The 26,378-nt window shown below is 44.6% G+C and overlaps 1 protein-coding gene across 1 annotated transcript; it reads right to left on the bottom strand.

Annotated features, from left to right (window-relative positions):
- Positions 1-435: 435 nt before the first annotated feature.
- Positions 436-25,708, bottom strand: PPM1M (protein phosphatase, Mg2+/Mn2+ dependent 1M). Its single transcript, XM_056863530.1, has 10 exons — positions 25,434-25,708; positions 12,781-12,904; positions 10,685-10,939; positions 10,082-10,194; positions 7,059-7,143; positions 6,423-6,541; positions 5,143-5,206; positions 4,397-4,504; positions 1,238-1,386; positions 436-580 (listed from the first exon to the last, which is right to left on the bottom strand). Exons 1-10 carry the CDS (start codon positions 25,706-25,708, stop codon positions 436-438), a joined length of 1,437 nt encoding a protein of 478 aa, XP_056719508.1.
- Positions 25,709-26,378: the final 670 nt, after the last annotated feature.

The raw sequence follows: 26,378 nt of genomic DNA, 5'->3' as shown, positions 1-26,378 counted from the left end.
GGGAACAAAACATGCTATAAATTAAGGAAAAGGCAGGTTACAAATATTTTACATAAGTAAAGGATAACATTAGTAGTACACATGATTCTCAACTACAATTACTAGTAGTACCCTTTTCATGGCGTTCAACATAGGCCATTCCACCAAAATAGTTGGGGTTTAGGGGTAAACTCCATGTCCTGTCACAGAACAACCAACGGGGGGGGGATCCCACAAGACATCTCAAGCACAGCCTTCCATTAGACAAGATTTTTATGAGATGGAAATTGATAGCTGTCATGAGTGGTGGCATCTGAAACTATCCATGGCCCTTGCCAGTTTTGCCCTCATTGATTGAAGGTTTATGTTTTTCAGAGTGCTGGGTACCTATGCATACCATCTTAGCAACAGATATAATGTCCAAAATGCAGTAGTCATTTTTGCTTAGAAACAACCCTAGTTTTCATCCCTGTTATGAAGTGGAATTACAAATACCGAAATATCATCATAGGAAGCAGAGGTGTTGTTCAACAGAGTCCAGTAGTATCCATCTTTCCTTCCCCTTGCTTTCCACACTAGACACTTGGCCAGTTCTGAAAACCTACAGAAACAAGATGTTAATTACTGTGTTATCACATGCTAAACAGTGACTAGCAATTCTCAAGACATGAAGTTTGATCTCAATAAGCAGTGCAGGGCTAAGCTTTGATGTTCAGTTCACAGGTCTGGCATAGCCTCTGGCATACAATCAAGAAAGCCACGATCAGTATAATCAGCTGGTTAGATGCAAAACCCCTTATCCCTTAGAATACCTTCTTCCCTTAGGCCGAATCTTTTTCTAAATCCTTACAAAGTGATTGCAAAAAGCCCCTAAGAACACTTGCCCAAATCAGTCAAATCATCACTGGGATCCTGAGCATTAGCTAAAATACAGTTAAAATACAACAGAGGCACCTCTGCTGTTAACCTTTCTTACCCATGGGACAAGCAGCATCAAATGGGAATCAGCTCCAGCACTATCAACTTGTAAGGTTTTCCACAGGCTGTACATGTTTATACAGTGGGAGGGGGCTCAGAATAGAGTCCGTACCAAGGGGCTAGAATGTAGGGATTACAACAAGCTATCTTTTGAAAGGGGAATATGTGAGCTATTGCCACTTAAACATCTCCATGATATAAGAACAACTACCAGTCAGCACAGTCTATGGCGGAATAGAGACTGAGCTTCTGCTAGCTCTATATTAGGGTGTTACTATACCTGTAGTGGTCAGTTCTGTTGTCTTCAAGAAAACTCCTGACCATTTGGGCCACATCTTCATTGGACAGAACATCCCAAAGTCCATCAGTTGCCATAATGAGGACATCATCTTCCTTAACATTTTGTGCAGTCAAGTCAAACATTTCCACCTAGCCAGAAAATTTGAAAGGCATGAGTTTTTCTTAATCATCCTTCCCAAATCATCAAGTGTTTACAATTCCTATAGAGGGGTTTAAAAACCGATTGTTATATTGTGACTCCCACGATAAGACAACCGTCTCACTGGATCAGACCAAAAGGACCATCTCCGCCAGCATTCTTTTCCAATGGAGGGCCACCCCAGGACTTCTGGGAAACTACAAGCAAGACATGAAGGGCACAGCCATCCCAAGCCGACCAAGCAAAATCACTAGAGACTCACGAAGTCAGCATAGGCATGTTCTGTTATCCTAGATGTTAATGATCTCCCCAAGGCAGAGAAGCTGGTGTGATAAATTGATTAGATTGTCAGACTGATTTGGGAGGAAAAGATTTGAACCTCCACTCTGCTGCAGAAACTCACCATGGCCTTCTCGGCCTAACACTTCTCACAGCTGGAAGAATGATTTTATTTAGAAAAATGTTATGCTACCTGCCCAATCCGAGGTCGGTAAAATGAGTACCCAGCTTGCTGGGGGTAAAGGGAAGATGACTGGGGAAGGCACTGGCAAACCACCCCGTAAAACAGAAGTCTGCCTAGTAAATGTCAGGATGTGACGTCACCCCATGGGTTAGGAATGACCAGGTGCACTGGATACCTTTACCTTTTTACCTGTCCAATGCAGCTTTGGAAGTAAAATGTTTTTTAAAAAAATAAGAGTAATTAAAACCTCAAATTAAAAACCCAGTTAGAACATAATATAAATAATTGAGCAGTTTAAAATGAATTTAATAGTTTACAGGCTACAGGTACATTATGAAAATGGAATTCAAAAATCAATCCCCTAATTAAAAGCCTGAGTAAACAAATGTTTGGTCTGGTGCCCAAAGGACAATAGGCAAGCCTCAAGGGGAAGGGTTTTCCAGAGGTGAGGTACCACCACTAAAAAGGCCCCATCTCTGCCACACACCTCACCTCTAGGGCAGGGCCCAGAGAGCAGGGCTTGTGAGGTAGATATTAACTGGCTGGCTGGACAGTTTGGAAAGAGGTGCCCTGGCCCCATACCATGATATTGTAAGCTACTTTGGGTACCCATTGGGGAGAAAAGTGGGATATCAATAATAAATTCCACATGTTCCAATATGTCAGTATGACAACTGTTCAGAAACTCACTGGTTCAGAATATTGCAGCTAGATTAATATTTCAGAGACCGACAAGATTTTGGGGGTATGAGCTTCCAAGAGTCAAAGCTCCCTCTTCACTCTCGAAAGCTCATATCGCAAAAATCTTGTTGGTCTCCAAGGTGCTATTGGGCTCAAGTCTAGCTGTTCCACTGAACATAAGCCACGCCCTGCTGGATCAGACCAGTGGTCCATCTAGTCCAGCATCCTGTCTCACACAGTGGCCAGCTAGTCCTTCTGTAGAATAGGGAACAGAGGCTGAGGCTTTCCCCCAATGTTGCCTCCTAGCACTGGGAGTCAGAGGTTGACTGCCTCTTAACATGGAGGTGTCCTGTAGTCACTATGGCTGGTAGCCACTGATAAACCTAGCCACCATGAATGTATCTAATCCCCTTTTAAAGATGTCTCTGTCTAATGACCATCACTACATCCTCTGGCAGTGAATTCCACATTTTAATCACTTGCTGTGTAAAGAAGTATTTCCTTTTATTTGTCCTGAATCAACTGCCCATCAGCTTCATTTGATGCCCTCAGGTCCTAGTATTTTGGAAGACAGAAAAAGTTCTCTTTGTCAGCTCTCTCCACCCCATGCATAATTTTATAAACCTCTATCGTGTCTCCCCTTAGTCATCTCTTTTCTAAACAGCAAAGTCCCAGGCTCATCAGCCTTTCCTCATAGGGAAGGTACTCCAACTTCCTAATCATCTCAGTTGCCCTCCTCTGTACTTTTTCCAGCTCTGCAATGTCTTTTTTGACCAGAATTGTACACAGCATTCCACACTGCAGACCAACACAGCTACCCTCTGAAACTAGATTAACATTGGAAGTATTAAAATCTCTCCACTGAGTGCCAGCACATTCCCAAAAACAATGCAGTGTTCTAGTTTTTTATATTGAAAGCCCTGGATGGTTCGGGATTAGGGCTCTGAGAGGATTACTTTCTTCTGTATGAACCTGCCCAAATACTGAGATCTGCATCAGAGGCCTTTTGTCAGGTGCAGGGAAATGAAGAGACGGAGGGCTTTTTCCAATGCTGGGGCACCATTTCGGGAATATTTTCCCAGGGAGTTTCAGCATATGCGTAGACTCTGTTCCATGTTTCTTAAAATCCTGACATGTTTTCATATAATTAAAGTAAATAAAAAGCATTTGGTCTTTGCAGTGATACAGACATGAAGGCAGCATCTTCCAGGAGCGCTAGCATTTAGAGAACAAAATGCCTCTGCTATGCATGGCGATGAGTCCATCTTCATAGCCCCAATCAAAATCTGTACCCACATATACTGCCTGCATCTCATATACCAGTGCCTCTCGGGAAAAAATCAACTTCTGCAAATCAAATATGCTCAGAATAAATATATAAATTACACACATTTATTGATTTGCAGTATTTTATTTTGAGAACAAAATATGGATATGAATAGCCCTACATGTACATTTGACTGCACAATACACAATGGATCCAAAACTAGAGAGTCCAAGGAGCTATGATCTCACAGCACTAGCTTTGTATGCCAAAGGTCCCAGGGCCCAATCCTTAACATCTCTGCAGCCAAGGGATCCCAGGTTGCTGAGTCTAGAAAAGACTCCCACCTGAGACCCCAGAGAGTGTCTCTGCCAACGAGAGCACACTAGATGTCCCCAGTGCCCAGCCTAGTATATCGCACCCTCAAATAGTCACAGTCAATCTTGCTTTGATTCCAGCAGCACTCAGTGGCTAATTCATCCCATTGGTTCCCACTGTTCTTAACAGCTACTCTTTCTTTGGCTCAATGTGCTACAATAGTGATCCAGCTGAACTCCAATGCAGAAGCCTACATATTCTACTGATTTCCTACCTTGGGAATACAGGAGAGGAAAGGCTTCACTTCAACATCTGTTTCGATGACTTTCAACTGATGATCTCCCAGGCCTCGTGACACAGCCAGGGTGCCAAGCAACCGAGCCTAAAACCAAGGATATGACATCATGAAGAGCTGAACCACAGGCACCAATCTTCAGAGCCAGCAGCAAACACAAAGTGCTGCTTGTCATTTAAATGGCTATTTCTGTCCTCTCCAGCAAAATAAAACTCATTAGCCAATAGGCCTTCAAAATCTAAAAAGATCACTGTTACAAATGACTTACTGCTTGAGCAGTAACCCAGTAAGATATGTCCACCAGGGTATAAAGGACCATGTCTTGCAAAGGACACAAATTCAAACATTTAGATATGGAGAGAACTTCACAAGCAAATGCTTACATGGACACGATTACTGACCACACTATCCATTGTGCTAAAGCTTGCTTTTATTAATAAGGAAGGAGAGGTATTTGGCACAACAGTAGCTTCATGTCCAACTGCAATTGCGAAGGTGTTTTGGAGGTCAGAGAACAAGCCCTACACTGTACTTTACCATTAAATTCCGAAAAATTTGACACCTCCCACCAGCCTAAGGAGTCTTTCTCCAACTTGTGGGTCTTCCACCAGAGGAAGAGCCACTTAAATGGAAGGTAGATTCAAATGTTGATGATCAGAGTGGCAGGGTACAAACCACTGTAAATAAAGCATGGGCTTATATATGCCTGTAGAGTGCTTCCCTACCTGTTTTCCATGTCCATGGATAAGAGGATACTTGAGGTCATCTTTCTCTATTGTCTTGTATCCCCTGAAACAGAAAGAGCATGGAGTCTTCGTTGTGGTAGGCCATTCTATCACTGGATAGCCACAATCCAGCACACAAACAAGAATATATTATCCAAAGAGCCTTTTGTTCATCTGCGGGCAATTTACTGGTGGTTCCTGGCCCGAAGGACATCCATCTGTCCTCAACTAGGGCCAGAGCCTTTTTGGCTGTGGACCCAGCCTGGTGGAACTCTCTGTCGAAGGAAACCCAGGCCATTAAAGATCTGGCCCAGTCCCATCTGGCCTGCAAGACTGAGATGTTCCATCAGGCCTTTAGTTGAGGTCAGCAACAGTTAAATGGCCTTTATGGCTAACATCATATGCCGGCCTGGATCGTGGGATTCCCCTCTGTTGTTTGCCATCTTGTCCCTCTACCTAGCAGCCCTCCCGGGTACCACCTGAGCTGCCGCCAGTTGTCGTACCCCTGGTTCTCTGTTGGTCATCATTGACTTTAATCCTGGATGCTTATTTTAATGCACCATCTTACATGGTTTAAATGTAATATATCGAGTTCGTTGTAATTTTAACAGTTTTACTTATTGTATCCTATATTGTTATGAGCCACTCTGAGCCCTGCTAGACAGAGGAGAGTAGGATATAAATATTAACAATAAATAAATAAATACTTAAACTTATTTGTTTCAATTGATTTCCATTATTTCTGGATATGGTTGTCGCTATGCTGACAATATCCATCCCCACATCTCTTCTATACAGTTCAGGGGAGACTGTGATGGTTCTTACTAAGTATCCAAGATCAGTGAGGGACTAGATGAAATCTAGCAAACCGAAGTTTACAGAAGACAGAAATACTGTTGTTTGGGAACATGGCTGATTCATGGGTAGGTATACAAACTGTGTTAGATGGTATACAAACTGCGTTAAGACCCAGGCTCAGAGTACAGGCCCATAGCTGCAGAGGGCAAAGAAGAGCACCAACTCTTAGAAATACACCAAGCTCCCCCCCACCCCCAACAGAATTCCCAGCCTAATAATATGGCTGGGTTAGAGGTAAAGAGCATGGTTTCCAGTGTAGACGGGGAGCAGCAAATAAGGCAAGGAAAGAGGGAGGGCTTCCTGAGGAAGAAAATGGAAGAACTTGAAAATAAGGGAGAAAACTGCTTGCCCATTGAAATAATGCTGAAATATTCCTAATCCAGGGCAGTCTAGACCCAGGCCAAGAGGCTCGATGTACTCACCAGCCTTGCATAGAGAAATCCCGGTACAAGACTTTCTGACCCACATCATCTCCCTTCAGTCTCCTTGGAAACTCAAACCGGGTGAATTCATCAGCTAATAGCTCTGGGTACATGAAAGCCTGAGAAAGAAAAGGGAAATTTAAGTTCAACACAATGCCAGTGTAGTGGCAGTATTTCATCATGGACCTACTCTGTGGTATTTAAAGAGTTTCTGCTAATGATTAAGCATAGGGAGTACAAAGCATAGTCACACTGTGTGTGTCAAGGGCCGTGAAATCGCTTGAATTCATGTCCTCCAAAACACTATTGCTGACAACCTTGCTCAGGTCTTGTAAACTGAGGGCCATGGCTTCCTTTACAGAGTCAATCCACCTCATGTTGGGTCTTCCTCTTTACAATTACAAAATAATCTGTAAAAAAGTGAAGCAGCACAAAAGGGGGGGGAACCACTACCCACCAATGATGAAAAATGAATAGAAAATCTATTCAGAAAATATATACAATTACATAGGAGAAATGAATACACCAGGATACAAGTAAATCCAATAACTACTCACAAGAAAACATGAAAATGAAAAACACAAAAGAAATGAAAGAAGTATTTTAAAATAAATGGAAAAAAAATGTTTCTCTTACCAGATGCTGGATTCTTTGCCTCTCTGTCTCAGGTGTAAATTCAGTACTCAAAGGAATGATGCCGTGTTTTCTAACAAGGAGTGCCCTGAAACAAAAAGAATGTATGTTATTTTCAGGTGGGCTTCTGTCAGCATATTTTTCAGATATGGGAATAAGTGTCATGTGGATGTGAGTTGCACATATCTGGGTGGGGGGCTTCTTTGGCCAGTCCAAGAACACTGTTATATTACATAGTAATGTGTAGGTTTCAGGTAGCCGGCTCAAGGTTGACTCAGCCTTCCATCCTTCCGAGGTCGGTAAAATGAGTACCCAGCTTGCTGGGGGTAAAGGGAAGGTGACTGGGGAAGGCACTGGCAAACCACCCCATAAACAAAGTCTGCCTAGTAAACGTCAGCATGTGACGTCACTCCATGGGTCAGGAATGACCCGGTGCTTGCACAGGGGACCTTTACCTTTAATGTGTTTATTAATGAAAAACAAAAACAAGAAAGGGACCACTATCCCCTCCACCCTCCCTGGCATCTGATCACCATTCCTGCGCCCAGCCTTCCCTCCCTCCGACAGCTAACCCCACTTTCTCACTGTTTTCTCTGTCACCTCAACTGCCACCTCTCATCCTCTCTCTGAGTTCCTCCAATATACACACACCACAGCACCAGTAAAAATGGCAACCCAAAATGCCACCTAGAATTCTCCCCTCATTTTCCCCCTTTCCCTCCCCCCCCCCAAACCAGAGTTTCTCCCAAGTTTTCAGAAGTCTAACAAAGTTGGTTAATATTTATTTTCTGGCACTCGACTGCCTAGCTGAGAATTCAGAATCAGAAGGAGGGGGAGAGATTCAAATGAACAGAGAGGAAACCTTTTCAGACAGCACGCCTCACCACAGAAGAGGTTTTTTCTCATAGGTCTTTCTTTGCAAAGTTTTCACCAGCCACTGCTGATGAGGGAAAGGCTTTTTGGATTCTGTATATGCAGCAGCCCACCCAAAATACTTTGCTTTGTTCTTATAGAGACTGTACATTTACAGATTCTGTTGCTTTGCCAATTCAGTGTCTACTTTGTGATTGACCTGTGTGTAAAAGTGCAGCATTTCCCACCCCCCACCCATCCCATTAGTCTTCATCCTACTTTATTAATTCTATAGTCTGTGTCACTGTGTCTTGTGCTTTACTGTAATTATGTGGAGTCCACATAAATACATTTCTTGTATTATTCATACAGACCAAGAGTATACACATTAATAGTTGGGGTTTTTTGGTCTCTTTCTCACTGCATTGCACACATACTTGAAGTGATTTCCACTGAGCACCTTTCCCCCAATGTTTATTTTCCATCAAATACTTTCACTAGTGGTTTGAACAGTAAGCAAGGAACAGGTGATTGTGTCTAAGAGCAAGACAGGGCTGCTAGTCCTGTCAGCCCAGGGAAGACAGAAGTCATGGGGGCAAAGAGGTACTTTTGTGGGTCCTTTTTGCAGCAGTCTACTCCCACGTGTAAACACGTGGCTTTTTGGTGAGGGAGAGAAAAGGCTGAATAAGGGCACTGAGGTGCAGTGGCAGCCCCAAGGCAGAACCAGAGACAGCTAAAGGCAAGTTTCTTTGATCTTTCTGCCATGCTATCTGTGTAATGCCAGGGGTGAAAAATGTCTGCCCCTACCTGCTCTGCAAGTGAGACTTTAATTGCCTATAAAATTGAGACTTTTTCTACCATTTACCTGAAAGGGATTGTCAAGATTACAAGGCTGTCAGGTTAGTTTGACAGGTGCAGGTTAGATCAGATGGATCTAGTAATGATGCAATCAGCCTGGAAAGTCCCTGGAGAGCTAGAGGGAGCTGGCCTGATCCGGTTATGACCAGGAGGCTGATGCAATACAGGAGCCATGTCAGAGTGACTAGGCATCTACCGTGATTGGTGGCTGCGTCCATCAGGTGTATATAATGGAGTGGAACTTAAGCTCTGTGTGCGATGCTATGAGCGGAGAGTGTGTAAGAAGTATTTGTATTATATCTTTTCACTGTGAAATAAACTACACTTTTCTAAGTAGCAGAGGACTTTCCGATGGTGTTATCCTGGACAGACTGCCAATCAGCTGGCTTCCGCGTCAGGGATGGCCTGTTGGGTGAGAGACATACAGCACCATGGTAATCAGGGTTACGCCCTTCTTGCCATTGAAGTCAACGGACTTAGACCTATGTAACTCCATTTAAGATGGCATTATTACTACTATTTGCGGTACTGGTCATTCAACCAATGCCATGAATAGGAAACACAACTAAAATACTAATGGGGTTTAGAGGTCCAACACGCTATCGCTACTATCAAATATTTTGTGACCTGCAAAGTCATTTATTGTTCTTTGTCACTTAGCAACCCTGAAACATTGGAAAGAAAATTGTTTCTGTGGAGGCCAATCAATGGAAATATCAAATAGAATAATTCCTGAAAAATTCATCCCAATTGGATGGAAAACGAAGTTATATAAGAAATGTTTTTACCATTGAAACCAATGAACAATAAATAACACATTAAATGAACGCAAATGAAATTTTAGAAACCAAAATGAAATAAAAATGAAAATATTAGACTTGTATGTGTATGCACATACAATGAAAGGACAAAGTAGCTTTGGATGAGCATTTCACCATGCCCGTCTGCAATTTCAGTATGCAGGATCCGCTGCCCTCCCCCTACCCCAAAATACTTCTTTTGGAAGAAAGGATTCTTACGGGAAAAGCATGAGGGCTGAATCAGCAAAAACATCATCCCCCTCCTTCCATTACTGGAAATTTACCATGGGCTGATTTCCTATGAGTCCCTATTTCCACCAACATTCATAGTAACCCATCTAAAAGAACTTATGCATGAAGTTAATCTGTCGTTTAAGTCTAACACAATATTCTAATCATGAACAGAAGTTAATTACCTTTAAGCAAAATATTTTTGAATCTAAGTATCTCACTTGTTTTAGCCAAACAGATGCTCAAGAGTCCTGCTAAACCCAAAAAGTTGGACCTTTGACTCACCTGCTGTCACCTGCATTTGCCACATAAAGCTTTCCCTGAAGATAAAGGGCAGCCAGGGCTGTGCAGCCTCCTGACTGGCTGGCAGCTTCCATTTCCTGACCAATAATCTCATCCTGTTGGTAAAACATCTGATTATTAAAAACAACTGACAGATTTCTCAGCAAAGGCTGGTGCCTGATTTCGTCAACGCCATTAGAAATTTAATGATCAGTCAAATCAGCTGGTTATTTGCCATCAATACACTTAGAGCTGGTTTACACAAACAAGCACCACAACATCTCTTTGCACATCTGTATTTTTGATACCCAATCACATGAAGAAGCTTCAGAGTGAACTGGTGGCTTATGAGAATATAGACACAAATATTGCAGCAATCATGACAAAACAAATTCTATGTATGTAAAGAAGAGGCATTCAGTTTACCCAACACTACACTGCAAAGAAAATGGGCTGAATCACAAATACACACAATCTGGCAGAGTGCTGTATTATTCTTTTACAGGTGGCTGGACATAGACAATGAGTAGGCACATACATCTATGTGGCTCATGATCGATTGTGACTTGAGCACATCACGTTCTTTGGGAAACAATGGACACTCACACATTCCTGGAAGGCTTGCTCCAATGCTCCAATGACAACATCTTCCTGCCGGATTTGCTTTTCTTCCACGAACTGTGGGTCGCTTTGGCAAACACACTGTCCATTGAGGTGCATTGGTGGATGGTCTTCAGTTATGCCCCCCACCACTTCTTCTAGTTTCTGCTTGATACAATAGTGCAGGTAGTTGGAAGCCATAATTGCCGCTTCTGGGCCACCATGGCCATCAAACAGTGCCCAGTAATAGCCAGCCAGATACTGAAAGGCAAAACAACAAGAGTTAATCTCATGTGGGGCTTTCCTTCTCGAAACTAGATTGACATTTTGTGGTGTGGCAAGCAGTGTGGGAAATCAAGCTTCCAATTACTGGTCTGGTGTGAAGCTCAATTGGTGGCCATGGACAAGAGGGCAAACTCAGAACTGTGTGGCCTATACGTGCACATCTGCTGCCACCTCAGTTCCCAACAGGCAATTCTTCCAAATACCTACTTACACTTTTGGCTAACTGTGCCAACACAACACTCAGTGAACACAAGAACACATGAAGCTGCCTTATACTGAGTCAGACCCTTGGTCCATCAAAGCCAGTATTGTCTACTCAGACCAGCAGCGGCTCTCCAGGGTCTGAGGCAGGGGTCTATTCACATCACCTACATGCCTAGTCCCTTTAACTGGAGATGCCAAGGATTGAACCTGGGACCTTCTGCATTCCAAGCAGAGGCTCTACCACTGCGCCATGGCCCCTCCCTGAGTGCGATGGCCTATGCTTACATGTCTCACATGGTTGCCATATTCTCTAAAGGAAGAGAACACGCATACATCCAAACATACCTTTACCCCATGACCAATTTTCAAGGGAAAAATCTGCACATAAAGCAAGTGTCACATTTAAATGTTACATCAAAGCAAAGGGAAGACTGGGGAACAGACAACTCTACAACCACTATATGCAGTCTACATTTCCCCCCCCCTGAAAGGTACAAATGAGCTTCAAGCTGAAACCCAATTCGGGAAGTCCCTGGAGGGAAGCAATGGGCTTTGCCACTCTGCGTTGTGCAGTCATATAGAAAAACAAGATGCTTGTTAGAACCTTTTGACAGAAATTCCTTCACACAACAGGAGCAGGCATTATTTCCATTAACGTAAGTTGCCAAAGAGAAAAAAAATTAAATTGTACAAAGTGAATGTGAGACTTGCATTGGATTCACAAAGGCATCAGCTGCCTACCGTCTGACATACAAACCTCCCCACGCTGCAAGGTTTATTCTGAACCTTCTTGTTTTACTGATGGCTATCTAAAAGGATTTACTAGGCAGATATAAATGCATTTCATGGGATAGCATGTGTTACCAGAACAAACTAAACCATTGATTCGTGGAGTTACAACACAAGAAGAGTAGGAAGAAGTACTGATTATTTGGGTGGTTAGCCTGTATTGACCCTGAATGGTATTCCCACGAGTGCAAAAATGAACAGTTCATTGAAAAAAAATGCCAACAGTGGTTAAAAAAAAAAGTTTCAGTGCATTCCTAAGGAGAGTTACTCCAGTCTAAGCCCACTGAAATGAATGGGCTTAGACTGGAGTAACTCTGCTTAGGAATGCACTGTTTGTGTCATGCTTGAAAGGCAAATGAGCTTGTGAAACCCAAGTAAGGAGGGGATTTCAGAGCTCAGTATTCATAACAAGGAGTATGAATGTAATATTGTAGTGCCATACTTCCAAGGAAAATAGCATCGATAGGCTGTAAGAAGCTATGGAAAGCTGCTCTGCCTCTTGTTATCTGAGAAAAAACTGCCCCTTCTTGTGAGAGTGTTGAACTAGGTTTGTTTCCCATCACCTGAAACCTCAAATAAAAGTGTGTACTATCCTCTCCCCTCTATACACCCATGTTTCCCATACACCACTGCAGAAACAATATTGTTTGTAAACAGACAAGTGCCCTGGCTCCACCCTCTAAGCCAGAATCCCTGATATTTAGCTCCCCTCAACAGGGACACACATTCTGCACATGTTCAGAAGCACTCAGCTGTGAATTCCATAGATATTTGGCATTCAAAACAATTAACCTCTGCCGCCAACAGACTGGGTCCAAACTTACTTCAGTGGAGCAGAGAATCAGCCATTCCTGATCGTCCTCTTTGCCATAGTTCTTCTTCCTGATGGAAATCTGACAGCATGTTGCTTGGTCTTCATTGAACTCTGATTTTTGTGCATTGATAGTTCTGATGACACAAGAAACTCTAGTTAGAACAAAGCTCTGGGATAAAGGCTATAACTCAGTGGTTCCCAAACTTTTCAGGCCACCCCCCACTTGGTTCCACAAACTCAACCCCAGCGTCCCCTACCCTATCCAACACAGTTGAGGGGGCCCACCTCTAGCGCCCCCCCTGCTGCCCCCTTGCCTCTTAGTGCCCCCCTAGGTAATGCCACCGCCCCCGGGGGGTGGTAATGCCCACTTTGGGAACCACTGATATAACTGAAACACCGCCCAGTACTCTAGGTCTGATGAGGTTGCTACCTGCCTTCTCTGTGGAAGGCAGGAAAGAAGGAGGCGAGCGAGAATCCTCCACTTGATGCCATCTAGAAGCGGGTCCCCATCCACTCAGAGCTGGCCATGGTTAGTAGAGTCATGAATATTTATGATATGAGAACTGAACATACTGCAGAGCTTAGGTGCTAGGAAGTACTATCCCACTCATAGGGGGGTGGGCATTACTTCAAAGCAGCCACCTGGAAACTAAAAGTCTCTTTGGCTATTTCAGGCAACACATTACCCACTATTCCACAGTGATATACATACAATGACCATTCCCTGTCATTATCACTCTTTAACAAGCATCAGTCTTCTAATCAGGGAGAACAGAAGCTTATTTATGTATTCCAGTTGTTTGGTGAAAGCTTTGTATCTCAGCCAAGAACCACATAGTATAACTTCATTAAAAGTTAATCTCCTTGAAATGACTGAAAACAAGGATCAGACATGTACAGAAACACTAGCATATGTCAAAGAGATGAAATTCTACCTAATTTAACATGAATCGCAGATTCTAAGATTCTTATCAGAGCCTTCGTAGACAGAATTTCAGGGTAACAGTGTAAAGGCTAGCTTATATAGGCACAATTACATGAGCCACACATGACTTAAATAAAGATAAATCAAATGGTTTAATAATTTAATTTAATTTATACCCCACCATTTTCCCCAGAGGGGACCCAAGATGGCTTATATTATTCTCCTCTCCTTTTTATTCTCACAACAATCCTGTGAGGCAGGTTAGGCTGAGAGAGTGGACTGGCCCAAGGCCACCCAGTGAGATTCCATGGCAGAGTAGGGATTCGAACCTGGGTCTCCCAGTTCCTAGCCCCAAACTCTAACCACTACAACATTATGCCTCTCTTGCTGGCTGGTGATTTGCACCCTCTAAAGGTGTGTGATGCAAGGTACTGCAAGCCCAGTCCTATTTGTCCTGCAGATGTTCTGAGAATGATGCCATTAATTCATCAACACACTAAAATTTAACAAAGCACAATGGATCTGGTTTTTCCCAGTGTGTGAGTTGTATCTTCCAAGGATAAAACTCTGAATCAGTGGGACAGTCAGGAAAAATGCATCATGCAATTTTGTACAGAAACAAGGACTGATTCTTAGATTTTCTTGTGCTAACATTCTAAATCACATACCCTATTAACCTTAAAGTCTGCAGACACCCATCCTATGCCCAGAACAAAACACAGGATGAAGCGTAGCAGTTCATGAAGCAGGAGGAAAAATTAAGATGAAAGTTAAAGTCTAAATAGCAAGGAAAAGCATAATAATAAGAATGTAAGAAGAGCCCTGCTGGATCAGACCAGTGGTCCATCTAGTCCAGCATCCTGTCTCACACAGTGGCCAACCAACTACTCTGGAGGGCCAAAAAACAGAGCATAGAGGCCGAGGCCTTCCTCTGTTGCCTCCTGGTACTGGAATTCAGAGGTTTACTGCCTCTGAATATGGAAGTTCCCTTTAGCTATCATGGCTAATAGCCACGGACAGACCTATCCTACATGAATGTCTAAACCTCCTTTAAAGCTGTCTATGCCTGTGGCCATCACTACATCTTCTGGCAGCAAATTCCACATGTTGAAGTATTTACTATTGTCAGTTCTGAATTTAGTGCCCATCATCTTCATTGGATACCTCAAGCTCTAGTACTTTGGGCAAATGAGAAAAAGGTCACTGAATCAAAAGCCATTATAGTCTGTTGTTGTGGAAAATTGCAGCAACACTAGTATCTCTTTGACATAATAAATGCTTCAGTCTGGTCTAGGTATTTGTGTGTGTAAAGTGCTATCAAGTCGCAGCCAGTCTCCATAGGGTTTTCAAGACCAACAGAGGTGGTTTGCCATTGCCTGCCTCTGCATAGCAAGCCTGGACAACGCATAGTTAAATTGTGGAACTCCCTGCCCCAGGATGTGGTGATGGCTGCCAGCTTGGAGGGCTTGAAGAGGGGAGTGGACATATTCATGGAGGAGAGGGGTATTCCTGGCTATTAGTTAGAATGGATACTAGTCATGATGCATACCTATTCTCTCTAGTATCAGAGGAGCATGCCTATTATTTTGGGTGCGGTGGAACACAGGCAGGATGGTGCTGCTGAAGTCGTCTTGTTTGGGGGCTTCCTAGAGGCACCTGGTTGGCCACTGTGTGAACAGACTGCTGGACTTGATGGGCCTTAGTCTGATCTAGCAGTTCTTTTCTTACGTTCTTATGGGTAGAACAGCCCATCTTCTGAATAACCCAGGCCAATGACCAAAACGGGGTAGAAAGCTTGATTTAGAGGTATATAATCTGGCTCAAAGCTCAGGGAAGAAGCTCTCTTCTGCGTGATTCCTCACCACCACCAAGCCAGCCAATGTGTAGGTTCGATTTCTATATTTGTGTCTGATGTTAGTATGAATGGGATCCAGAGATAAAACTTCAGGGCAGTGAGTGGGCACTTTGTGTGAGTGCCCAAGGACAAAACACGGAAAGCACTCTGAATTACTTATATGACAAGCCGTTAGACTGTCTCTGTCTTGCCAATGGACTTTGTAAGCAATAACTCTTGTTAGCTTCTAAGGCTGGTGTGGGCTATCTGCTCTGCATGGGAAGGGATACAATTCTGTTGCCTCTTGACAGCCCATGAGACCTGATCACTCTTTCAGGGTTGGCACTTGGCATTAGTCTGGGGTGATTTACTGTAAGAATGCTACAAACACCACTTTATATTTAACAGCAGAGAACAAAAATGCACAAGAACTTGTTTTAAACTTGCAGGGAGAGATTTCTGGGAGAAGAATGGGCCAGAAAATCCAGTCCTTTGCTTTGTCCCAAGATCCCTGAACAAGGAAGCTTTTGTTCTCTCACTAAAATCTGAACAAATAAACTATAATAAGCCTGGCATTTCCCAACTTGTTTTATCTCAGTGAGCCAATTTTAACTGCCCAGTGGCATGACTCAGAGTCCCAAATTCAGCTGAAGAACTAATTTTGGGGAGGAAAATAGACTTCCTGTAATTCACCCCTTAATGCAAACAAGGCATCAAGACGAAAAGGAGGAACTTAATACAATGGTTGGATTTTTCCGTTTCAGCCAGACCTTTAAAAACAGTTTCCACCTGCCAGGGATTTTGACCAAAGAATGTGTCAGCACATCTTACATGTCACCGTTACGTCATTTAGCAGGTGCTCACTTGGGCAGCGAACACCTGCTGGAAGAGCAGGAATACAAGATGTGCAGGTGCAGCCTTGTGCATTTAGTCTGACACCTGAAGAGTCCACTCCATAGATGTGCACTTGCTTTAGGGTCACCAAAAAGGTAGCTCTCAAGCAAAATCCCCTGCTGTTCGCCCTTAAAAAACAAGCGGAATATCAGAATTGGAGTTATAGCATAAACAATCTTGCTTAACACATTTGACTGCAATTGTACTATAGCAGCTAAGCAGTAGTCCGCTGATTTGACTTATTTTGACAGACATCTCAAAGGCAGTTCACTGGTGCTTTATTCAAAAAAGGGATGCAAATTCATTCAGCTGTGAAGCAATAAGGGACGTTTCTCCTGCTATGCACTGTTGCCCTTCAAATGAAAGGAGAAACAGAAATGTTGTTCCTTTACAATTCTTCCATGGAAAGGCTATGCTGTTCCTCTCTCCGGTTCTTAGTTGCTTCAAACACAACACTGAAATCTTGCAACATGATTTGTGATAAGTTCTTCTTCTTCTTATTATTATTATTATTATTATTATTATAAAGGGCATGCTGTCATTTTTGTAATTTTAATGCTTTTTGTTGCTGCCTTAAGGTCTTTGTAGCAAGCCTGCCTCAGCAAAACTATTCTAACTCTACAATGCAATTGCTGAAGCTTTGCCAACCTGGCAAGCACTATTACATAATAGGCCTACTCAAAGGAAAGCAAGAGGGTGCGTGTCCTCTGTGTTGCTTTGCCAAACACCTGGAAAAAAGATCTAGATGGTTTTTTTAACTCCAACTGTACAAGGAACTGAGCAAACATCATTGTTTGGCAACACAGTGAGCACCACATACACCATCTCATCTAGACTTATTCTGTTTAACATGGGTTGGATCTAACAGGCTGCAAGCAAAGCTCTGCCGACAGAATGGGTCTTTCCTACCTCCTGTTCCCGATGCAGACCACTACACTCCCCAAAACACTGCTCCTGGGGGACTCCAAGGAATAGCATGGGATATTCCTCCAGTGGTACAGGGGGAATGGGTGGAAACTGCCACCCCCTCTTCTGCTTTTGGAAGCACCTTTTCTCCAGATGGAAGGCAACTTTCAATCCATTAAATCTAAGCAGGATTCTAAGCAGGATCTTCTTTTGGGAAAATCAATTACATATCATTACTAACTGCGGCTAAAGTAGAGATTGCTACTTTCTTTTAAATTACTTTGACATTCCAAGTAATACTAAAAATAGAACAGGAGAGGATGCAATTTGACAAGCATCACATGAATGTTATTAAAAATGGTCTCTTAGTTATGTCCTCTGATTTCCTGCCCTTCTGCCAGAGGAACAACCTTTCCACCTCTCCCCCTTCTGCTGAAGCCCACTGAGATCCCAGATATGCTGCTCTTCAGGGCCGAGAGACCCTAGAAAACAACATGCGGTGTGAAGCTGATTCTGCAGTGGGAGAGGGGAAATGAGGAAAAATCATTCCCTCCACACACACAGTGGAACAAAATTGTTTGATCCAGCCCATAATATTCAACCCATTTATGTGCATCTTAAGCTAGTATAGTTCAGACACAGGTTACAGAAACAATCATGTCTGGGTGATCACCTTTGGGGGATCACCCACACATGATTATCAGTTTGGAACAGTTATGACCCTATTGACACAGAACTGATATTACCAACTCTTACTGCAATAAATACACCATCAAGCAGCACAAGGATCACCAGGGGCTGTGCACTTGATTATTCCCGCAGTACAAAAGGAGAGCATTTCCATAGTCCAAGGAATGGATAAAACACATCTGGACAAGGAAACAACAGGGATCATCTGCTGCCCTATCAAGAGAGCTTAATTATCACAGATATTACACATAATGAAGTACATAGGGGATGGGCAGTAATCACATTGCTCTTTTCCACTGAGGTTATAACCTCAAAAGTAGTTACTTAGTCCAGACATTCATGGTAACATCAAGACTTGACTACTGTAACACACTCTACATAGGTGTGCCCTTGAAGACAACTTGGAGACTCCTGATGTAGAAAATGCTACAGCTCAGCTATTACTGGGAGTTAGGTGGAGCATTGTATATTGCACTCATTCTGCAGTCACTCCATTGGATGTCCATCAGTTATTGGGTTCAACTCAAAGTATTGGCTACCACATACAAAGCCCTGCATGGCCTTGGACCCTCATATCTGTGGGACCCCCTCTTCAACATGACAACTTTGCTCATCTGAGCACAGCCTTCTGCAGCCCCCCCCCCCAAAAAAATGGGCAAGATCAACAACTGTTGGTGCATTCTCCGTTTTGACCCTTACCTTGTGGAAAGGCCTGACTATGGTCAGGAAGGCCCCCACCTTCATAGCATTCCATAAACTATGTAAAACAGAACTATTCAAGACAGCATATTTATAAAGGCAATAGGTCTAGATTATGATGAGATGGGTCAAAAAGGTGAATTAATAAAGGCAACAGGATTGTGGGCTACACTACTGTGTGTGGTGGAAGAAAGTGTCATCAAGTCACAGCCAACTTACAGTGACCCTGTAGATTTTTCAAGGCAAGAGACAAAAGGAGGTGGTGTGGCCATTGCCCATCTCCATGTAGCAGCCCTGGACTTCCTTGGTAGCCTCCCATCCAAGTACTACCCAGGGCCAACCCTGCTTAGTTTCTGAGATCTAACAAGATTGTGCTAGTATATATTATCTGTTTGCCATATGTATTCTCTGGCTCTTACTACATTGTTATCTCCCTATATTCCATTTCTGGCATTGTTAACATATCGTGTCTAATAGTTATGCTTTGTTTTCAGATTTCTGTAATCAGAGCCCTATTCCTTCACTTAACCCAGGTCTTGTTCTATTGATTGCACTGATTTACATTGTGTATTCTGCCTTGGGTCTCACTGAGAAAGGCAGACTATAAAGAACATAAATAAATAAATCCATAGCTAGTGGTATTTGTTCACAACCAGTATTGCAACATTTATTACTAAGGATAAATAAGTATGACTAATTATATAAATGTTCCTTACTGGTTCTACTCCTGTATCACCTGTGACTGGCAAACACTTTTTGTTAAGCAGACAATGATTGTTCAGGAATCGACTGCATTGTACATACACAGTGCCTTACATCCAGACCAAATTTAATCCTAAAATATGTATTTAATTGACTTTAGCTTGTCTCCGTCTATGCTCTGTTGGGGAATGAAGTGTATGCTCAACTCTCTGGCTGGATCATGTTCATAATATCATGGAACTGAAGTTCTAAGCCAGGGGTAGGAAACCTTTTCCCTGCCAAGGGCCATTCGCACATTTATAACATCTTTCGGGGGCCATACCAGGTGTAGATCTCCCGGTGGGGGGGGAAAGAGGCTAGGGTTGCTAGGTCTCCAGCCACCACCTGGAGGTTGGCAACCCCAGGAGAGGCCACACAGAGAAGGCCTGCAGGGTTCCCCCACTCCCCCCTCCCAGGTGGGAGGGCAGCCAGCGGTGAGCCCCAGAAAACGAGGCACCAGGGGGGTGCAGCCCACAGTCGATTGGCAAGGGAGGAAGGGAGGAAGGAAAACAGAGAAAGAGGAAAAGGGAGGAAGAGAGAGAAAGGGAGAAAGAAATGGAGAGAGGGGGAGAAAGAAAGAAAAGGACGGAGGGAGACAAAGAAAGACAGAAAAAGATGGGAAAGAGAAGGGGGAGAAAGGGGAAAGAGTGACAGAAAAAGAGGAAGAAAAGAGAGAAAAGCCTCCCCCACACACACACACACCAGCGCATGCCAGCCTGCACGACCGGGCCCCAGCCTCCCCACCTCCCCCGCCCACACACACACACACCCGGCGGCGCATGGAGCCCCAAGCAACCGGGCCCCAGTCTCCATGCCCTTCCCCCCAGAGTCCATAAAAAAAAACCCAAGCCCAATCAGCTCCCGCATGCATGCTCTGCCACCGGGAGCCGCTGGCCTCTCCCCCCCCCGCCCCGCTGCTCAACAGTTGACAGGCAGCGAGAGGGGATTACAATGTGCCACAGCGTTCCTGCATGCCGCAGCTGTAGGGGGCAGCCTTGAGGGAAGCGTCCCTCCCCCTCCCCTCTCGCCGACCAACAACTGACAGTCGGTGAGAGGAGGTCCAAAGGGCGCTACAAGGGCGCTGTAAGCCGTGGCCCCAGGAACACCTTCGGGGAGGGCCGCCCTGTGCCCCGCCTCCGCGGCAGGGTTCCCGGAGGTCCCGAGGACCACAAAAAATGTCCTTGGGGACCGCATATGGCCCCCGGGCCTGAGGTTCCCCACCCCTGTTCTAAGCAATGGTTATGCATACATGGTTTAGAAATGCCTTCTAGTTCTCTAGTAAATCCCCCTACTCCTTAAAGGCATTCTGTAGATTTAACAGCTGTGGACAGGGAGGAAGCAGCTTGTGTTATCGCAAGACCACTGCGACAGAGAAAACCACAACTGTTGCACATCTCCCTGCCATGCTACTATTAAAAGCACAGGTGCTTTCTTCAGTTCAGGACTAAGCAAATCCCGGGGACTGAAGGGTAGGAAATCATTGATGTGACTTCATTCAATTTCCCCTACAATATTTTCTTGCATTTAATAAAAAACATTATCAAGAATTCCTAAACTGCAACAGGTAGTAACTGTGCAGTTTATTGCTAACTGCTCCTAGGGAGAAATCCTATGCAGTTCTCATCAGAAGAAAGTCCCGTTAAAATTTCAAGGACAGAAGCCTCGGGGCCCAGCCAACAGTTGCAGCATCTGCTGTTATAACACCAGCATGGCCTATAAAGGAGTAGAGAAAATTCCCTACTTTACCTAACAATAACTGTAAAAGTGCTACATAATACCCTCTCGAAATATAACCCATTATTATAAGATTCATAATAATGTTATAATTCTGATGTCCCCCCCCACCCAAAAAAAAGGACGAGAAATTGACCAAAGGAATCCATCTGGGGAGATTATGGTAGAGGAGGAACTCGAGCCAGGCCTCCAGACTGGCAATTCAAAATGTATTTCATGGCAAACCACCTCCGAATGGCTCTTGCATTGAAAACCCTATGAGGTCTCAGCAAATAATAAAAAAAGGAGTTGTGGTTTATGTAGACAATTTAAAAATAAACGTTATAGAAGAACTAAGAGACTGAAGGAAGATACAACATTTTGAAAATCAGGCTCCCGGAAGGCAGGATTTACACACTGGCAACGATATATGCCCCAAACAATGCAAGAGAAACATTTTATGATTTTTTTCCCCAATCCATATTCGATTTTCAAGAAGAAGAGATTTAAGAAAACGTCTAAAAGAACTAAAGGAGGCAAACTTCCTAAAAATGTGTTTAATTACATGGACATGTTACAACTGGAAGATGCTTGGAGGATAAAAAATCTGAATACTAGAGTTTATCGGTTCTTGTAGATTAAACTAGAGTTTATATTTTCTTTTCTGACAGACATCTAACATTCAAGGATTGATATGTGCTGGATATCACAAACCTTAGTTATCAATTTAGAGAGTGTAAACAAAGACCTTTGCAGATCATAATCCATTAGCAGTAACTTGGCAACAAAACAGAGGCAGAAGGGGAAGTTGGAAATTAACAGCCCATTCCTGAGCTTCGTGGCCAAAAGTGTTTAAGAGGCGTGGAAGGGCCCACACCGGTGTCTGTGCCACTTGTGCTGGCAAGACTGGCATGGATGCCGGCTTTGGGGCACAAACACCAGGCCCCCTGCACTGCCGCAGCAGCAGGCAGTGGGACGCAGGCTCAACCTCCTACCAGCGTAAGTCCTTGGACCAGCATCCCAGGGGGCATTCCCAAGGTGTTTCAGAGGGTGGAGCTGCCAGTAGGCAGCTTCACAACTCCTTTCAGGCCTGGAATGCCCCCTTCAGTAACAGTGGCGCTGTGCCAGGTTTTTGTTAGTGCAGCATTGCTGTTTGCTAATGGGCTTTTCCCCACATTTTTTATTTTCACCTTTAAAAAGCCCTTTTTTTCTTCCCGCGGCAGCCACCAAAGCTGGTTTTATATTCTCAAACTACAGGTGAGCAAAGCCCAATACTGTCACAAGTTACTCAGAAGTCAGTCCCACTGATTTCAGTGGGCCCATGGGTGATGTACAAAGGCATGTACAGGTGTGATTTCCTTTCACAGTATTATTTGCTTAGATATTTATATCCTGCTTTGCTCCCCAATGAGGACTCAAAACCACATTGTTCTCCCTTTCTCTGTTTTATCCTCACAACTACTCTGTAAGGTAGGCTAGGCTGAGAGTGTGTGATTGGCTCAAGAGCACCCAGAAAGCTTTCCTGGCAGAGTGGGGATTCAACATGGGTTTCCCCTTTCCTAGTCCTAAAGTACAACCACAAAGCCCCTCTAAGTGCCTGCTGAAAGTATGGATACTGACAAACATAGCATTTTAAACAATATGCAAACGCTTCCTGCAAGAGTCCATACAAGCATAAAAGTTGTGAGGACCCACCCCCTCCTGCAGCTTTGACCCCTTAGGTAGTAGGGTTCCCCTCTTATTTTGGACTTAGTTGAATAGGCACTCCCTTTTACAGCCTCAGTGAAAGGGGATCTGAAACTTGGGGAGTCTCATACAGGCATTTGGGTTCAGCCATGACACTGGCAAGAATGAAAAGGAAGGATGTTGCTGCAAGGAAAGTAGAACAAATGCAATCTTCCCAGCTCAGTGACGTTTCGTTCTCAAGAACGAACAACTTTTCAACACTGGAGACGTCACCCAATATCCTGACAGACCCCAGAGGTGTCTGCTCAGCCCTAAGACATTGCTGTTTCTCTTTTTCCTTTTTTACTCAATCAAGAAGGGCACTCATGTCATCAATTTGCCCTCCATCCTGTTTCAGGAGCTATCTTGCCTCATCGAGACTTTTGTGTCCTGGCAGATTTGCCTTGATTAGACTGTTGCCTCACAACAGTCTACTCAAGTAATTTCCCCCAATTTTCCCCACTGCAAGTTTAACAGCAGTTACCTTTAAACCAGCCAATGAGATTTAAACTTTTTATCTTGACCCAGTCCAAAGTCAGAACAGTCAAACCCCTACCCTACTCTGGGGATCCTCTCTGCATAAGGACCCCCAGACCCAGCAAAAGGTTCCGCAGATCTCTGGTCCACATCTCTGCTGGTCAGAACTCTGGTTTCCTTCTGAGAACCCCTGTGGCGCTCCGCACCCCTTTTCCTCCTTGCTTTGCTGGCTCCTTGCCTCTCTGCTGCATCTACCCCGGACCTCTCCTGGCCTCCCGGACTTCAAGCCCCAGATTTAATGCTGTATGTCCCTTCCCCAAAACTTTCCAGTTTCCTCCCTTATACCTTCTATAAGTGCACCCTCTTGCTTGTGTGTGTATGCATGTGTGATTGCTTAGGGGATCAGTTTTTAGGTGCCTAGTGTAGGGGTTTTTTAAATTTTTATTATTTTTATTTTATATACAATAAAGTTATTTGTTTGTGTTTACAATTACTTCTCTTACACTCTTCATAATTTTATTTTGGAGTACCCCTACTGAGATCCACCCTGGTATACAGAGGCTACAAGGTATCATGTTATTTCCTTTTTAAAGCTTATTTCCCCTTTTCTGGGTCCAGTTTGGGTAACAAAGTCACCATTTGACACCACTTGACACAGCCATCAAACAATGGCAGATATGCACATGAGAACCAGGAAAGCATACAACCCATGTGTCATGTGGGAAAACACTCTACTTATGCCAACAATAGGTTGCAGGACCCCTGGGAGAGACATTGAGGTCACCAAGTCCAGAGGGGTAGCCATGTTAGTCTGTGGGAGCCTTGTACCACTTTGAAGAATAACGTTGCACTTCCCAAGGCTTGAACTAAGGCCAAGGATTCCTCAGGTGTTAGTTTAGCATAAGGCGGAAGACTGTCACCAATTTCTGCTATTGTTAGTGTATTTCTATCTTATTAGAAATTTCACATAATTTCAAACATAGGGCTTTTTTTTCACATTTCATGGCCATTTAACTCTGCTCTTCGCAACTTCTGTTTTCCCTACTATTTCTGCCAAGTGCCAAACTGGGAATCCAGGTCATGCTCCCGAGGAAGTCAGATCTAGTCCTCGAAAGTAGATGTAGGGAACCAAAAGAAATGTGCTGGTTTTGAGGTGCCACAAGACGCCTGATTTTTCCAGGGCGTGCAGCTGCTTAGAGGTTAACTCGAACAAAACACAGAAGCCGCCTCTAGCGACCGGAACGGAGCAGCGAGGCAGCCAAAGGGACCAGCGCTTCAACTCTTGCCAGTGGCAGACTGGGTCTAAAAGTATCACTTGCCAGGAGACAAAGGGGGCCCCACCCACAACTATAAGGCCATCACTGAGCTTTTATAAGAGCTGGTTTCAAACACTATGTATTCATACGCACACACATGGAAGCTTTGGGAATGTTGGCATCCGGGAGCCACGAACCAACAAATCACGCTCTCTGTGCTTGGTACAGCCTCTCACCAGTCGAGAGCTCTGAATTACGTTCATCTTCAGGAATGCGGTTTCTGGTCACCGAGCCCACAAGATCAGGCACTCACTAAGTGACGCCTTCGGCCAATGTCTATAGGTTGTGCTGGTTGGAGTGGGGTGGACACTTAATGTGCATTGGTGCTTTTGTGTCTCAACCTGCTTGTCAGCAGCCATGGGCCTGCCCCACGCGAATGCATAAACGATACTGACTTTCCTTTGTTTCTCTGGTGAGTAACTCTGCATCTTATTTGTGGGTTATTTCACCCCAGGGTCTCTGTTTAGCTAAATAAAGAACTGTTCCTTTAACCTCCTCCGAGTTGTCTTCATCGGACTCGATAAGACAACCAGGGCACTTCGCTAAAAGGTCATTCATTCACATTTTCAACATATTGTGGCATGTTCCAGGGGCCCCCACTTGCCTTCGGGCACGCAGACGCCCCCGCCAGCCCGCCCCTGACTCGCGCCACCCCCAGACCCACTGCAGAACGGAAGCCCCTCCTCGCCAGACCGGCCCCTCCTCCCTCCCTCCCTCCGCCCCTCACTCACTCACTCACTCACTCGGCATAGCCCGTGTTCCACTGCAGCGGCCTGTCTCGGGACGGAGAGCGGACGGGTCTCTTGCCACACGGCCCCTCCTCGCTGCAACCAGCTCCACGCAGGAACTTGGGCCGCCTGTACGGCAGCGGAGGGAGCTGCTGCTGTTGCTGTTGCTGTTGCTGCAGCCGCCGCCGCTGCCCTTCTTCACGCTCCTGCCACTCCGGCTCTCGGGCCGCGTCTCGCCCTGCGCCGCTCCTGCTGCTCAAGAAGCGCCTTTTAAACCAGTCTGAAGACATGGGGCGGGGCGGGGGGGTCAGAGGAGGCTAGGGAGCCCCGTCCGTCCATCCGTCCGCTTCGCTCCCCTCCCAGTCTGCGGCCGGCGGGGCCAGGCGCACCCCTCTAGAAGCGCGGCGGCCCAGTGGGCGGGGCGAGGAAGAGGGGAATGCAAATCGAGGAGTTCTGGCAACCAATGGCGGCGGCGCCTGTGGCTCACGGGCCCGCTGCTCGGGACGGGCTTCTCGCCCCGAACCCGAAAGACACCGAAGCGCAGGCGCTGGGTTTGCCCTCCGCTTTTCCTAGCGTGACTGTCTTTTCCAGTGACTCTTGCCTTCTCGTAATGTGATCAAAGTACGACAGCCTCAGTTTAGTCATTTTAGCTTCTAGGGTCCGTTCAGGCTTGATTTGATCTGTAGCCCACTGATTTGTTTTTTTTTTTTTTTGGCAGTCCATGGAATCCGTAACCCTCTCCTCCAACTGCACATTTCAAAGGAATCTATTTTCTTCCTATCAGCATTCTTCAGTGGTCCAGCTTTCACACCCATGCATAGCAATAGGGAATACGATGGCATGAATTAATCTAGTCTTGGTGGCCAGTGACACATCCTTACACTTCAGAATCTTTTCTAGCTCCTTCATGGCTGCCTTTCCCAGTCTCAATCTCCTGATTTCTTGGCTGCAGTCTCCCTT

This window comes from Euleptes europaea, chromosome 1 (assembly GCF_029931775.1).
Source record: "Euleptes europaea isolate rEulEur1 chromosome 1, rEulEur1.hap1, whole genome shotgun sequence".
NCBI lineage: Eukaryota > Metazoa > Chordata > Lepidosauria > Squamata > Sphaerodactylidae > Euleptes > Euleptes europaea.
The sequence above is the reverse complement of the archived record's forward strand: the minus strand, read 5'-3'. Positions and strand labels throughout refer to the sequence as shown.

Bases quoted from the DNA above. Each gene is read 5' to 3' on its own strand.
- PPM1M (XM_056863530.1), bottom strand. From the start codon at position 25,708: ATGTCTTCAGACTGGTTTAAAAGGCGCTTCTTGAGCAGCAGGAGCGGC. The intron at 7,144-10,081 runs GTGAGTCAAAGG...TTTTTGTTTCAG, and splicing joins GCAAATGCAGGTGACAGCAG to GGCACTCCTTGTTAGAAAAC. The intron at 4,505-5,142 runs GTAGGGAAGCAC...CCTTGGTTTTAG, and splicing joins TCCATGGACATGGAAAACAG to GCTCGGTTGCTTGGCACCCT.